General features: G+C 34.3%; 1 protein-coding gene across 19 annotated transcripts in view; it reads left to right on the top strand.

Moving 5' to 3' along the window:
• The window catches only part of Camk2d (calcium/calmodulin dependent protein kinase II delta), a 301140-nt gene that overhangs the window by 149156 nt on the left and 135780 nt on the right, over positions 1-16204 (top strand). For all 19 annotated transcript variants that reach the window (XM_058583743.1, XM_058583750.1, XM_058583742.1 and 16 more), the window contains exon 4: positions 10152-10206. In XM_058583743.1, the coding sequence (XP_058439726.1) occupies positions 10152-10206 (55 nt within the window). The remainder of the gene's footprint in view (positions 1-10151; positions 10207-16204) is intronic.

Below are 16204 nucleotides of genomic sequence, written 5' to 3' on the forward strand. Positions count from 1 at the left end.
GACAGCAGAACGCATTACAATTCTTATTATACATAGAGCACGATTTTTCATATCTCTGGTTATATACAAAGTATATTCACACCAATTTGTGTCTTCATACATTTTACTTTGGATAATAATGCCCATTGCATTCCACCATCATTTCTAATCCCATACCCCCTCCCTTCCTTTCCTACCCCTCTGCTCTATCTAGAGTTCATCTATTCCTCCCATGCTCCCACTCCCTACCCCACTATGAATCAGCCTCCTTATATCAGAGAAAACATTCAGCATTTTTTTTTGGGGGGGGGGATTGGCTAACTTCACTTAGCATTATTTTCCCTAACTCCATCCACTTACCTGCAAATGCCATGATTTTATTCTCTTTCATTGCTGAGTAATATTCCATTGTGTATATGTGCTATATTTTTTAAAATCCATTCATCTATTGAAGGGCATTTAGATTGGTTCCACAGTTTATCTATTGTGAATTGTGCTGCTATAAACATTGATGTGGCTGTGTCCCTGTAGTATGTTGTTTTTAAGTCCTTCTTTTTGAGTATTTTTGCTGCTAATGATATCCAGTAGTGATGATTGGCTTATTATAAATATTGGAAGATTTAATAAGAAAAAGTTAAGACAAGAAAAAAGGAAGAGAGTTGGAACCACCAATAGAAATATATAAAACAAATGATATTGATGAAAACTATATAAGGGAAGATTTTTCTAAATAAACAACACTTGAATTGAGTGCTAGCTTTTCCAAGGAATGAAATCGTTTTTCCAAAAAGCAAATTAAAAGTCAAATGGAGGGCTGAGAATATAGCTCAGATGGTAGAGTGCTTGCCTCATATGCATAAGGCCCTGGGTTCAATCCTCAGCACCACAAAAAAAAAAAAAAAAATCAAATCGACTCATGCAATTAAAAGATGTAACAAAATAATCTAAAACTATTTTTTAAAGAAAAGGAACATTTCATATATTACTATCTAGAATTTAATTTCTCTTTGTATAAATGTTTTTATTTAAAATGATCAGACAAAAGTTTTAAATGGATTATTTATTTTCTATTTCTTTATCCATCTTAGATTTTATATTTAGTTAGGACATTTTTATTCCATAATAAAGAACCGATTATTCTCTCCTGTTGTTTGTTCTGTCATGTAATTAGTGTGGCTGATAACCACATCTCTGCACGTCCCACCCTTTACTTAGGTTGAAATTCTCCCAAGTCAAAGATATTTTGACCAGCCAGAAGTCCTGTTGAATGATCAGCTTTGTAACTAGCTCTGGCCTACCAGAAAACATTACAGTTTCTCTTAGTCCGCTCTGAATGTTGCTAACCTGATCCTATAGATCTTACAGATATAAGAAACTACTGTAATCATGGCTTTGAATCTTGAATCCGGAATAGAGTGGGAAAACTAGAGTTGATTTGCTATGACCTTCGAGACTGATCTGCGATCCCATGACATTTTTTGTGTGTGTATTTTTAGAATAGTTTTAAAATTAATATGGGTGGTGTTCTTCATCAAGTTTTTACATAATAATTAGAACTGATTATTTAAAAAAGAACTTAATTTTCATTGCTTGATGTTAAGTATAAATAGTGAATTGCTTTTAAATATAATTTAATGTTAGGTAATATTAAGTTTAAAAAGTAGATTTTCTTATCACTATAGGGGATATATTTGAAATTTTGTTAAATAGATTTTCAGTTTCTAGGTAATGAGTTTATTTGGCTCTTATTAATGGGGCATATTGCTAAATTGTCTGTCAAAAATATGTACCTTTTATGTAGCTTTAGAAATTTGTTCAAATATCTAAAATTAGAACAGACTGGCTCTGTGCCTGAACAGTTTGTTTTCCTTAGCCAGCTAAGTCAAACTTCCACATTATACATGCCCCAATTCTAAAAGTGTCATGTTAAAAAAAAAGTAAAGAAAATCAAAGTATAAATGCTATATGGGACTACTGACTTTAACAATAACAACAAAATAATACCTATATCTATATACCTATGTCTATATTTTTTCTCAATATAAAATAAAATGAACAATATACATGGATTTATATTTCAAAGAAACAAATTGCATATCTTTTTCAAATGTACTTACATTAATATATTTTTATTGGAATGACAAAAATAAATGGCATTATTTTAGTTACTGTCTTGTGCTATAGGAAGTAGAGCTTAAGGAAAACAAAGCTCATATGCAAATTTGACTTCAGTATTCTACAAGTATTAGGATTCTGAATTTGGTCTTCAGTACTTCTGTGTTATCTGTTTGAAGTTTTCTCTCTAGCTTTGTCCCAGAAGACCTGGTAGTAAATGGTTGAACTGGAGCTTTTTCCCTAGAGTGCTGCCATTTGACTGTTAAAACATTTTAAAGCTTGCATAATTTTTAAAAATTTACAAATGGACTCAATGTTGGCATTCCTATTTGGGGGAAGGCTTGGCATATTACATGACCTAACTTGGCCAGTGCCTGCTCTAGCTGTGAATGATAATTAACTACTGATGGGAATATAAAAAGGATCTGACTTACAAGCTGTCAGTTTTATATCCCAGTATGTGAACCAGATCCAACTACCTCTATCCTTACAACACAGCACATAGCTAAAAATGCAAAATCTGCCTCATTTATAACCAGAACTGTTGCTCAGAGCTGACAAACAGTGATTATGAGGATGCAATACAATCTGTTCTCTATGAATTAATTTATTAGTATATGATAACATTGACAGCACTGCCCCACCACGTTTAGTTTTGGAGAATTATACTAATTCTTTCATACTTTCTAAGCCAAACTCGTTCTTTTTCTGCTGAAAACTGCTCATGATATGGAAAGAATTATTTGAGGGTAGCGTGATGAGTTCATATTTCAGAATAAATCTTTGTTGTTTAACAATTGTTGTCTAACAATTTCCACCCCCCACTCAGTGACTTCAATCAACATCAGTGTATTATTTGCAGCAGTTCTATGGAGTTCAATCAGATGGTTTTTCTACTCAGGTCTCTCCTGCTCTTGGAGTCTGTTGTGAACTCTGCTAGTGATGGAAAATCAGTATCAGTACGACATCTCATCCTCCAAGGTCTCTCTCCATGTGGCCTCTTGTCTTTCAGTAATCTAACCTGAACTTCTTTATTTTTTAATGAACTCCTTTTTAAAAATTATAATTGCTAATGAATATTAATTGTGCAAATTAATGGGCTTCCCTGTGACATTTCCATATATGAATATATTCTGCATTGATTGTATCCCCCTCCCTTCTACCCTTATTTCTCTTTCTCCCTGAAACCCTTCCCCTTTCCTAATAGTCCCTCTCTTCTGACTTCAGGTCATTTTATTTATTTATTTTATTCATTTATTTGTTTATTTTCAGATATGATATAGAAAACGTGATAATTGTCTGTGTCTGGTTTATTTTGCTTACCATCTATACTGTCTATTCTCCTGAAAATCACATGATTTCATTCTTCTTTATGGCTGAATAATTCTCCAACATGTATATATACTATGTTTTCTTTATCCATTAATCTGTTAATGGGCATCTAGGCTGATTCCATGACTTGGCTGCTGTGACTAGTACCTGAATAAACATGCAAATATCTATTATATGCTGATTTTATTTTCTTTGATTATATGTAATCAAATCAGAACTATTATCATTACTTCTATTTTTAGATTTTTGAGGAACCTCCATACTGTTTTCCAAAGTGGCTATACTAATTTACATTCCCACCAGCAGTGTATAAGGGTTCCTTTTCCTCCACAGACTCAACAGCACTTGTTGTTTTTTAATACAAGCTGGAATAAATTTTGAAATTTACCTGATTGTTGTAAAGATTTTAAGCACTTTTTCATCTATTCATCAGCAATTTGTACTTCCCCCTTTGACAAGTGTAAAGTTCATATCTTTTGCCCATTTATTGATTGGAATACTTGTTCTTTTGTTGTTAATTTTTTTGAGTTCCTTATACATTCTGGATATTAAGCCTATCAGGTTAATAGCTGGCAAGGATTTTCTCCCATTCTGTATATTGTCTCGTCACTCTGTTAATTGTTTCTTTTGCTCTGTAGAAGCTGTATATATATATTATCATCATTACCGTCTATTTTCCTAAAAAATCACATGATTTCATTCTTTATGGCTGAATAATTCTCCAACATGTATATATATTATGTTTTCTTTACAAATCTTTGTTGTAAAGATTTTAAGCACTTTTTCATCTATTCATTTGTACATCGGCAATTTGTACTTCCCCCTTTGACATATATATATGTTTTATGTATAATTTTATTTTATTTATTTATTTTATGTGGTGCTGAGGATTGAACCCAGTGCCTCATACGTGCTAGGCAAACGCTGTCCCACTGAACCACAACTCCAGCCCCTGTGCAGAACTGTTTAATTTGATGTAATCTCATTCATTAATTCTTTCTTTTATTTTCTGAGCTATTGGATTTGATTCAAGAAATGGTTTGCCTATGCTTCTATTTTAAAGTATTTCTTCTTTGTTTTCCTCTAGTACTTTCAAAGTTTTTGGTCTTACATTAAGGTCTTTGATACACTTTAAGTTGATTTTTTTATACAGGGTGAGAGATAGGATCTATTTTCAGTTTTTTACATATGGATATCCAGTCATTTTAGTACTATTTATGGAAGAGGCTGTCTTTTCTCCAATATATATTTTTGGTAACTTTGTTGAGAGTCTGATGGCTAGAGAGGGCCTGGGTTTACTTCTGGGACCTTGATTCTATTGCACTGATGTGTTGGTTTTGTGCAAGTACCATGGAAGGGTATAGAAGTGCTACTGAAACATGTGACTTTTTATCCTTTCAGCCTTTTGAAAGATAATAAGATAATAAATCCCCATAAAAGAATATATTAACAACTCCTTTTCTCCTCCTCCTCCTCGTTCTCCTTCTTCTTCTTTTTAAAGGAGTGCTAGGGATTGAACTCTACCACAGAGCTATGCGCCCCCCAGCCCTTGTTCATTTCTTTTTGACAAAATTGTTCTTAATATGTGTCATCAAAATGGATAAGATGTTCCCGGCATAGTGGCACATGCCTGTAATCTCAGCTACTTTGGAGGCTGAGACAAGAGGATTGCGAGTTCAAAGCCAGTCTCAGCAAAGCTGAGGTGTTAAGCAACTCAGTGAGACCCTGTCTCTAAATAAAATACAAAACAGGGCTGGGGATGTGCCCCCTGAGTTCAATCCCTGGTACCAAAAAACAAGCAAACAAACAAACAAATGTATAAGATGTGCCTAATAAGCAGTTTTGACATGTCTCTTTTAGAGTTTAATTCTCCTACTCTTTTCCCTCTTCTCTTTGGCTCACACATTTCCACTTCCTATCAAACATTGTTTCATTCCCACACCCCCCTCTCCTTACACACACATACACACACACTTCTTTTCTCATGCTATCATAATATCTATGATAAAGCAATGTTAATTTTTGGAAATGAAAAGAATTTATTTACAATGTATGATATTTTATATGTTGTGTAAGTTTTCAAGATTCTTTGACATATTAGAGTATTTAATATGTTAAAAATATATCAGAAAAAAAGCTGAGTTTTTGGGAATTCTCATACTCCTAATATGAAGTGGAAAATCAAAATTTTTGAGGGATTTAGGAAGTATATAGAAAGACAAATGTGACTATTCCTGACTCAACTTTTGACCTTGTATTTATGTCCTCAAAATTATAACATCACATTTTAAATGGACACTCAGAATGGATTTCCCATTTTGTGAAAAGAGTTTTTTCTGGGCACTGTTTTTCTTGCCGTAGTCACAATACTATTTTCTCTCTTTTCTTGTGCTTTCCATGTTACTTACCTTGACAAACCAGTTCATATGCCAGAAGGTATTTGGGGAGTAATTTGCTGATGTATATATTTTAGGGCAGTCATATGTTGAGTAAGCACAAATCTGTAGAATCACCCAACTGTAGATTTTGGTCCTGGTCTGACCAACTGCTAGTTGTTAACCTGGAAGTTTCTCTAATGTCTCCAAGTCTGTGTTCATTCATTTATAAAAACCAGTGGAAAGATCCTCATGGTCCTTGTATATACTGCATAAAATAACTCTTGCAAAAATTATTTGCATTGAGCCTGACACAATAAGCACTATAATTGTATTATATCTTTTAACACCTTAAATGAAATTAAGTATTAAAATAAAGAGGAATCTTTTATCATAACTAAGTAAAACTTTCTTTTCTAAGATCCTGCAAGAGCCATGGTCCTTTCTATTCCCTTTTTTGTGGAGCTAATACTTAACTAAAATTGTAGTAAAATCATACAAGAACATAGGACAGGAATACAAAGCAGTGATCCTATGATAATTTCAATACCAACCAACAAATTGATAACATGCAGGAGAGGAAAGCAAGAGAATTAGGCCATAGGTCATCTGACTTTTAGAAATATTTTAACCTAATGGGCATTGTTTTCTTCCTTTCTATGTTCTATAGTTAAAGTTCTAAAATTTAAAATTTTAATGCTGCTTCTGTTTTGGTACCGGGGATTGAACCCAGGAAACTTAACCATTGAGCCATATCCCCAGCCCGTTTATTTTTTTTATTTTGACTTCGAGTCTCACTAAGTTGCTGAAGCTGGCCTCAAACTTTGGATCCTTCCGCCTCAGCATCCTGAGTCACTGAGATTATAGGCGTGTACTGCTACACCCAGTTGAAAACTCATTTATTCTTAAACTCAGTTTTACCTTTGAGCAAACTTCTCAAAAGAATGACTGCCAAGATACTTTTAGCTTGTTTTCTCACATGCATTTCTCATTATCTTCTTTAAAACTCCTCTCCAAAAAACATCGTAGGGACCACTGTAATTAGGCTAATTGTGTGCGCCCATATGTGCAGCTTATGGAATAGCAGAGAGCAGTCATAGCAAGAACATGGCGCAATCTGCCTCCAGCAGGAGCAGCTCTAGAGCTCTCAGGGCTGGCCACACAAGCAGGCTTTGGCTAACAGCTGTGATGAGCAGAACGGCAGAACGTCAGCCCCATAGTTCATTTGGTGTGAAAATAAATTGACAGTTATCTATAGGGAATAATTAATGTAACATTGTAGAAAAGTAAACACATTTTGCACCCTTCGAGAAACTGTTAAAATGAAAAAAAGGATGGAAGATGAAGGATCTTCTTACTGATAGCAAAGACTTGGTGAGAAACAGATGTCAGTGACTGTGTAAAACTGTGCTGCAGAGGGTTTGGAGAGTTCATCAACTCTTACAATAGAGTGGAAGAGTTAAAAATTATACATGGAAACCAACCCATCCTCAGGGTAACTGTGAAGATGATATCACATAGTTCAGTTAATAATGTGAAAATTTGTGATGATCCCATGTAATTCTGTTTTGCTAGTTTCCTAAGTTAAAAATAAAAATGTTTGAAAAAAGTAGGGAGGGTAATAAGAAAGGAAGGAATAAAGGAAGTTGTAGCTGGGTGTGGTGGTGCGCTGTAATCCCAACATCTTGGGAGACTTAGGCAGGTGGATCACAAGCTCAAAGCCAGCCTCAGCAACTTAGCGAGACTCTGGCTGAATTTTTTTTTTTTTAAAGGTAGTAGTTCAGGGTAAAGTTCCACTAGGTTCAATCTTCTGTACTGGAAAAAAATAATTAAATAAAGGAAAAAAGGCAAATATGTATATAATAATTCCAAGTAAGCATGAGGCTGATTTTTCTACATTGGTACTATAATTTATTCATTATTAATCTCACATGCTCTAATGTCTGGTTAGACACATCAGATTATTTTGGAATGGTGTGATACAAAAGGAGTGAACTCAGACATATGGTTTGTTTTAAACCATTATCACATGAGTGCATCCATATGTGTACCTTATGGCATCTAGTTGCTTTTGTATTATATGTTTGATCATCAGGATTCTATCTTTGAACAACTCATGACTTGATTAAACACCAATTCATTTCTAAATGCTTACCATTAATAAGTATTATTAATCTAGTGGGAAGTTAAACTAAGATAATTTTATTTCTGATACAGACACACATTAGTACTGCTTCAAATTGCATCTGAAATATCCTGCTCAGATCATCTCTACAACTTTCTGTTCTGCTGAAGCGTCTTGACACATGCCTATAAGACCAGTTTTCTGGAGAGCTGAGAGCTGGAGGATTGCAAATTTGAGGCCTGTTTCAGTCCCATATTTTTCAACCTTTAGTGAGACCTTGTCTCAAAATAAATAAAATAAAAGGGCTAGGGATGTAACCCAGTGGTAAAGCACCCCTGAGTATAATCCCTGGTATTGAACAAACAAACAAAACAACTTTCTTATCTGAACACCTTTACTTCCACTGGAAGATATTTTTCTTCTTTGAGACAGTGGAATAAATTAGGGGAGATTTCCTTTTGTACACATGTGAATTTTACTCTTCATCTTAACGTGGATAACGTGGAAACCTGCCTGATTTTCTAGAATAATTGTGTGAGTTCTTTAAGTAGTCATATCATTATTTGAATTCATTCAACCATCAACTCTCTTTGGCATCTCTGAATCTGTGTCATTCAAAAAAAGCTAAGGAGTTATTAGCCATGACATGGCTTTCTTTACAATGCTAACTAATCATGAGTCCAACATATATTATCACATCAGGGCTTTTATTTTCTTCAGTAGTGTGATTTTCAGCAAAGGTAGTAGGCATCTATGATATGAGCAAACTGGAGAATGCACACAATTCAAATTACAAGAGAACTTCTTGTATGCCAATCATTTTATTTCAGGCATAAATAGGTTTATTGAGCTCGGTGAAAAATCTGGTATAGTAAACATTCAAAAATGACTTTATGAAAGATCATCTACTGTGTGGTGCCATGATTCATAAAATATGGTTCTCCTTTGGTAGTATTGATGAGAAGGAAATTCTGTATACTGAAGAAGGAAAAGGTGTTTGCTTTAGTTAATACAGATAAAATATGCTGCATACATGAATTCAAGGGTGATTCTATGACAAACTAACAAGATAAGGAAGAGGAAAGTGGAGTGAGTTCACATTTCATGGCACTAAAGTGTGAGATAGAGTCTAGATTTGAGACTGAACTGCATGGGCCACATTCCCTGTTGATGACTCCTCTCAAGTTGATGATTGTAAAAACCTACATTTTACAAAGAATTATCTACAATGTGGAGTGAAGCAAAAGTCTCTTTGTATACCATTGAGAAATTTCTGGAGAGGATATCAGAAAAAACTTTATAATGGGCCATCAATGAGATCCAAAGGAGATGGAACTGGATTATAAAGAATTGAAATTGTACAAAGTGTATGAGCTTGGGAATTTACTTGGCACTATAGACTTCCTGTCTAGATGACTCTAATTTTGTGTTATAACCTAAGTGTTCTTTTGAGTACACATAATAGCTTAAATTATTAGTGTTTTAAATTCAGAAGAATGATACATTGGTTTCAGCTAGAGTTATCAGCGCAAATGAGTCTAGTTCATTGGAAAATTTATATGCATTTTAGGAACCAGTAGATTATTTCATCAGTGAAGTTCCAACTGTACACTTTTTTTAGCTAGTGACTTGGTATGAGTTTTAATGATTTGCGTAGAGAAGCAATATACTAACTGTGTTCTGACAGGTTGGCTAGGAAGTACTATGTAGAAATTCCAGGACAAATGGGAAGTAGGGAGAGGGAGACCAGTTACTAGACTTACAGTGATCCGACTTGCTATCCCTTCTATAATGACCAAGGCATGACTTGGCAAACACTTGGACCAGGGAATGGCAAGGAAGTGGGAGAAGTGCTAGAACTTGGTAATTTTGAATATGTGTTATAACAATCGTTAACATTTATATTGTATTTATCTGGCAATATGTGGATTCTTTTACGGTATCATTTCATCACAACCATTTTAAGAAGTATAGGTTCTAATACCATTATAAGTTAAATAATTTTCTTAAGCTCTCATAGTTAACAATTATCAGAACTAAAATTCAAACCTGGAATCTGAACTCACGCCACACAGAGGATACGGGCTTATCAGAGGCTAAAATAAAAAGTGATGTTAGTATTTCTAGATAGAACACAGATGCCCATGAGGAGACTGGATTAATGTTGTTCCTTGGCATAAGTATAATGCAATCTTTCTCTTTTTCCTTTTTGTCATTTTTTTTAGTGAGACTTCATGACAGCATATCGGAAGAGGGCTTCCATTACTTGGTGTTTGATTTGTAAGTACTTATTATATGGTGGGTCTTTTTTTTTTTTTTTGCTATTATTTTAATTGAACAAGGTTTTTATTATTATACAGTTTAAATTAATGTCTACTATAATACTTTTAAATGTTTTTCAAATAACATTCAACTCTAATTCTTTTGAAAAAAGGTGACTACCCAGTAGAATTTTATTTAAATTAATCTTCATAAGCAAAAGTTTAAAGTCTTTCCCTTTGCATTTTCCATTGTGATATCACATGTAATTTTTGGTTTTACCTTGGGGTACAAAACTAGCTGACAAGAGCAAAATTTTCAATTGATTTTTTAAAAAGTTTTTGTGGGATTTATCAAATGTAAAAAGAAGACTCAAAGAAGAAACTGGGATTATCAAGGTTGATTTAAATTAATCAGGATTTTAAAACCAAGGTTATAACAATAAGGATAAAGGGAAAATATTGATTCCTGGAAGAATAAGGTTAAACAGGTCACACATTTTAACTGGCTGGTAGGAGTTTAATAAGAACACACTTTCTGAAAATCAGTTTGTGATTCTATTTATCAAGAGATCTAAAAATGTCCATATCATTTGGCATAGTAATTTCACTTTGAGAAGAGTACATGGAAAATATAACCTAAATCCAGGTCAAGTTTTATGCTGAAAGATGTTCATTGATTCCATCCTCTAAAGGAGGGAGGAACAGAAAAGAAATAAGACAAATTAATAACAGAAATAAGTATATAATTATAGTACATTCATACAATGGACTGCTGTCTAACATTTTAATGTGATATTTGCAGGAGTTTGGGGATATAGCTAAGAAAAATTATTTCAAATAATATGAGTCTATATCAATGTTATTTCTCTTTGGATGTGTTAAAGATTTTTCCTTTGTCCTTGGTTTTCAGATGTTTGACTATTATGTGTCTTGGCATGTATTTCTTAAGAATTTATATTTGAGTTTAACCTCTTAAATATGGGTTTATGACTGCAAACTTTTTATACATTGCCTTCTTGAATACTTACTTTCTCAACACAACTTCTTTGTCCTTACTTTTAAAACTCTGATGAAATGAATGTTGGATTTTGTTGTTATAGTTGTAGTCTCATAGGTTTCTGAGGCTCTGTCCATGTGTCTCTCCTGGTACACTTTCCTCTGTTTGTTCAGATTGGATCATTTATGTTGTTCTTTCTTCAAGTTTGATTGAATCTTTCTTCTGTTTTTCCATTCTGCTATTGAACCTATCTATTCAGATTTTTTATTTCAATTATTATATTTTTTAGTTCTATAATAATTTCCTTTTGGTTCTTCTTTGCTAATACTTTTTTTCCCCACATTTGTTTCAACTGTGTTCATGGTTGCTCATGAAAGCTATCTTTTTCTTCTTTTTTTTCAAAAATGCTAAGGATTTAACCCAGAGTCTCACACATACTAAGCAAGCACTTTCCACTGGGCGATAACCTTAGCCCTATGAAAGCATTTTTATTTGGCTGATTTATAATCCTTGTCAGATAATTCCAATAGCATTGTCATCTTGGTTTTGTTGTCTACTGATTGTCTTCTCATTCAAATTTAGATTTCCTGGTTCTTTGAGTGATTTTGGATTATATCCTGGACATTTGGGCATTATTTTATAGAATTCTATATTTAATTAAATCTTCTTTTTAGCAAGCCTTTTCTGATTCCACACCAGCAGGATTAAAGAGGTGTTACCTTATTACTGATTCATAATGATGACACCCAAGTAGTTCCCTATTCTGCTTTAACTAACACCCCTTGGGTGTGTCTCCTTATAGCAAAGGAATTGTTTGTTTGCTTAACCACTAAGCAACATACCCTGCCCTTTTTAAATTTTTTTATTTTAAGACAGGGTTTCACTAAGTTACTCAGGGCCTTGCTAAGTTGGTGAGGCTGGATTTGAACTCTTATGATCCTCCTGCCTCAGTCTCCTAAGCCACTGTTTTTATAGGCATGCACCACCATGCCTAGTCTTGTTATTTCTTAATAGATTTAATCACTCAGATATCCTTTGTTATGTAAATCAAGGTATAGTGTTGTAAACTGAGATATGTACTTCAGGCTGTGATGAATGTTGGATTGAAAACACTTATGCTAATTCTCACTACTGAGTACTATAATCTGAATTTGGTTTGATCACAGCTCTGTCTGGGTAGGAACAACTATCTTTTTTATATCATTTCCTGGCAGCATGTGAATTAGAATAAAAAAAAGGGAGATTAACAAGGTAAAGCACACTAAATTTTTATTAATTTTTTTTCTGTGGGAGTTAATAGAAAAGAAGTGAAACTCAAAGAAGCAGTTAGATTCAGGGACTTATATACCCTTTTATTGAAGGAACAAACATGGACTTCAAAAGACTAAACAATAGAGAAATGCTAGATGCTGTGACAGATGCCAGTACTTCCAGCTGCTTGGGATGATGAGGCAGGATGATCACAAGTTTGGAGCCAGCCTGGGCAACTTAGTGAGACCCTGTCTCAAAAGAAAATAAAAAGGGATGGGAATGTAGTTCAGTGGTAGAGCACTTGCCTAGCATATTGAGACTGTCGGTTCAAATCCTAGTACAGAGAGGAAAGAAGGAAAGAAAGGAAAAAAGGGAGGGAGGTAGGGAGGGAGGGAAGGAAGAAAGGAAGAAAAGAAGGAAGGAAGGAAGGAAGGAAGGTAGGTCGCTTTATATGTAAATTCATCTTGCTATCAAATCCATGTTCTGTGAAAGTCCTCCTTACTGGTACAGGGATGTGGGGTGGGGTAGAGAGGGAATGCCTTCCTCAGAGAGAAATTTGTTTCCTGATAAGGCAGATAAGGGGCAGGCAGAGAACTCTTCAGCATCTGTTGATTCTCAGTTACCTCTAGCTCTAAATAATCCCTATGCCAAAGTGGCATATTTGGGGTGGCATATTCTGATTCTCTTCTGCTGCAAGAAGCACTGCAGTATTAGGTCAAATGCTCTGCCATGCCCCTTTCCTACAGTCATTAAACGATTTATATCTATCCTTTGTATTTTATGGATTTCTATATTTCTTACTAAATTAAGGGAATATTAAGAATTACATAGTAGAATGTATTTTCTTATGCATGATTTTTCAACTTCAATATAATTGGTGAAGAACGTATAAAGAAAGCAGTTTACATGAAAGCAAAATAATACAGGGAATTATGTCTGTAACAGTGATGATTGTTTGTCGTAAGTGTGAAGAGACCTCTAAGGTTAAAATTTTACATAAAACCATGGTAATTTGAAATATACTATGTCAGGCAGCTGAATCTTTGCATCTAGAATGAAGAGCTCAGACCTCTCTTGAATTATTTTTTAGTAAAGTTTAAGATGTGGGTTTCTGTAGTTCTCTTCAAAATGCTTTGTCAGTAAATGATTAGTGACCTGGTTAAACACTGGGTGTTCAATCAAACACCCAGCCTTAGAGGCAGTTGAAAAGCAATGTTTAAAGGACTGATTTTTAACAGTTACAAAGAGAGTATAAATAAATTATAAATAAATATATTATTCCTCAAAATTCTGTCATCAAGTAAGAGGACCTCTAAGTAGCTCTAGAAAAACAAATATTTTAAATATAGTTTAGAAAATGATGGTCTTAAAGAATGAAATACTCATGGGAAAATCAGAAGACACTTAGCCAATCAGTTTCAAGATAAAGCATCTACTTGAATTCCTAAAGAAGGAATGTGCCCTGTGCTCCTCATTCTGAACTGGTTTTGGCAGTGTGGTACTTGTGCATACTTTCCCCTGGAATGTCAACTATTCTGAATCTAATGGGAAGTTCTATTTTTATTAGGTGCATTTAGTCATCTTCTAATGGAATACTTTTCACTTTGTAAAAAGCAAAACAAAGAAGGACATGAGTTCTATGGAAAAAAATAGTTTCTTCTTGCTGTTTTAAAGGTATATATTTTATTCAGATATTTCACTACCATTTCCAACTAGAAAGTGTTTGTTCTACTTTTTTTGCAAATAGAGTTGGAATCAGTGGGAAAGGCCTGCATGAAAGCAAAGACATCTTCACATCACATAATGAACTGCCCTGCCTTGTTGAATCATCCTAGGGTATATGTCTAGCAGGGGATGTGAATTTATTTGAAAACTAAGGAAAGACCAGAAAGTCCAGAAATGGAGTGAGATTATAGTCCCAAAGGAAGAAGCCTTCAGGCAAACTTTTGGCCTTTGGCAGGTGAGGCAGATCCTGTTCATTTCAAGGGCTGATGAGAAACAGTGCTTTGACAAGGCAGTTACCTGAATATATATGTGTTGGCATGGAAAACCCATTTTCCCACTGCACATCTTAGGATCATTGGGTGGGGTCCTGTAAATTAGACTGAAAGAAGAAGGTTTAAAAAGAGAGAGAGAGAAAACAAACAAAACACAGAAGTATATTAACATGTTCATCATGTACATCACATACAGGAGTCACCCAAAGGAGTCAGGGAGAACTTGGGCTTATCTAGCATCTTAACAAAAGAAGGATACATTTTTAGGGAAGTGACAAAACAAAGGAAAAGTTTACTGGCAGAAAATTATGGAAAGGTCACTACAAGAGGGGAACTAATAGAAGATTAGGGCTGGTGTTAGTAAGTGGTGTCCTGTAGATTCCTGTGGTGCAAGGTCTAGGTTTTCCTTAGTGATCAAAATATGTTCTCACTAGGTGGGACAACTTGACAAATTTATGTCTTTCTTTTGGGCAAAAAGGGAAGACAGAGACTTCTCAGTATGCATTTTTTTTCTCAGTTGCCTTCATCTGAAAATGATTCTTATGAAAAAGTGGGTGGTATGTTTCGCCATCCTTCACTGGTGACATGCATTTCCAGAATCTGCATGTCAGAGATCTGTACTATGTGTATATTGATTGAGTACATATAATGAAATATAGATTTATCACAGCACTCTCTAAGCAATAGGGTAAATGTATAAGAGAATGGCACAGGTTGGACTCATGTAATCTCCATAGGGAACTAATATGGGTAGGTTAAAATAAGGTTTATTTAAAAGTGTGCTGAAAATGACAACTTAATTTTCAACCTCAGAGATACCCAGGGCTACCCATTTAACATTATCGTTTCCCTAAGTCCATTTTTCTTACATAATAGATGTCTGTGGGACTAGATGAAAAATGTGTCAGACGTCTTTCAAATCCTTTTTGTTTTGTGAGGCCAGGCTGCTATTCTCATCAGTTTGAGGTTTCTGATAGCATTAATGGAGCTCCTGATGTCCTTTCTTAAGATTTCTTAAGACTCTAAGCTATTAGAGAAAAATGCATTTATTACATCTAATGTACAAAAGACCATTTTTCCCCTAGCATAAACACCTCTTGGTACATGAAGTACTTCCTTTTTTTCTCTGTTTTAAAATGTCTGTGTTCATGTCCCCAGATTAGAAATTTTCATCAAATATATAACTGGTGTTACTAAACGTTTTAGGAAAAAAGCAGGGATTTTCAGCATTTTAAAATAAATGCCTCATTTTGAAAAATACAGAAAGGAATACTTTAAGAGAATGTGATGTGTTGTATCTCACTTCCCCATTTTATCATATTTATATTGGCCTGGTCCTTATTATTAGGAAAGTATTTATTTTGCATATGGAATTATAATACTAAAAACACCCTTTCAAACCACATTCCTTTGTACTAGGGAGCTGTTACTTTTATTAGTAATATCATGACTAAAGAGTAAGTCAAGGGAAGAAGCTCCATGATTGAGTGCGTGCCTTGCATTATATGCATAAAGTCTGGGTTCAATCCCTAGTACTATTTAAAAAAAAAAAAAAAGAGTAAGTGAAGCACCATCCACATTTCAGACTACATAGTTGGGAAAGTAGACTAGATGGTTTTTAAAAGTTTATGGTATAAGCCTAATACATAAAAGCTCAAAGAGTTACACAGGAGTTTGGGAGAGATAGTTAACATTCATTCATTCAGGACTGTGAGGAAACATAAGAGAAGTGGAGGCAGACATAGTCTTGTCCTTGAAAATATTCCTTCTTT

Source organism: Marmota monax, unplaced genomic scaffold (genome assembly GCF_021218885.2).
Source record: "Marmota monax isolate L192 unplaced genomic scaffold, Marmota_monax_Labrador192_F-V1.1 WCK01_AAM20220418_F8-fsc00002, whole genome shotgun sequence".
In the NCBI taxonomy this organism is placed as follows: Eukaryota; Metazoa; Chordata; class Mammalia; order Rodentia; family Sciuridae; genus Marmota; species Marmota monax.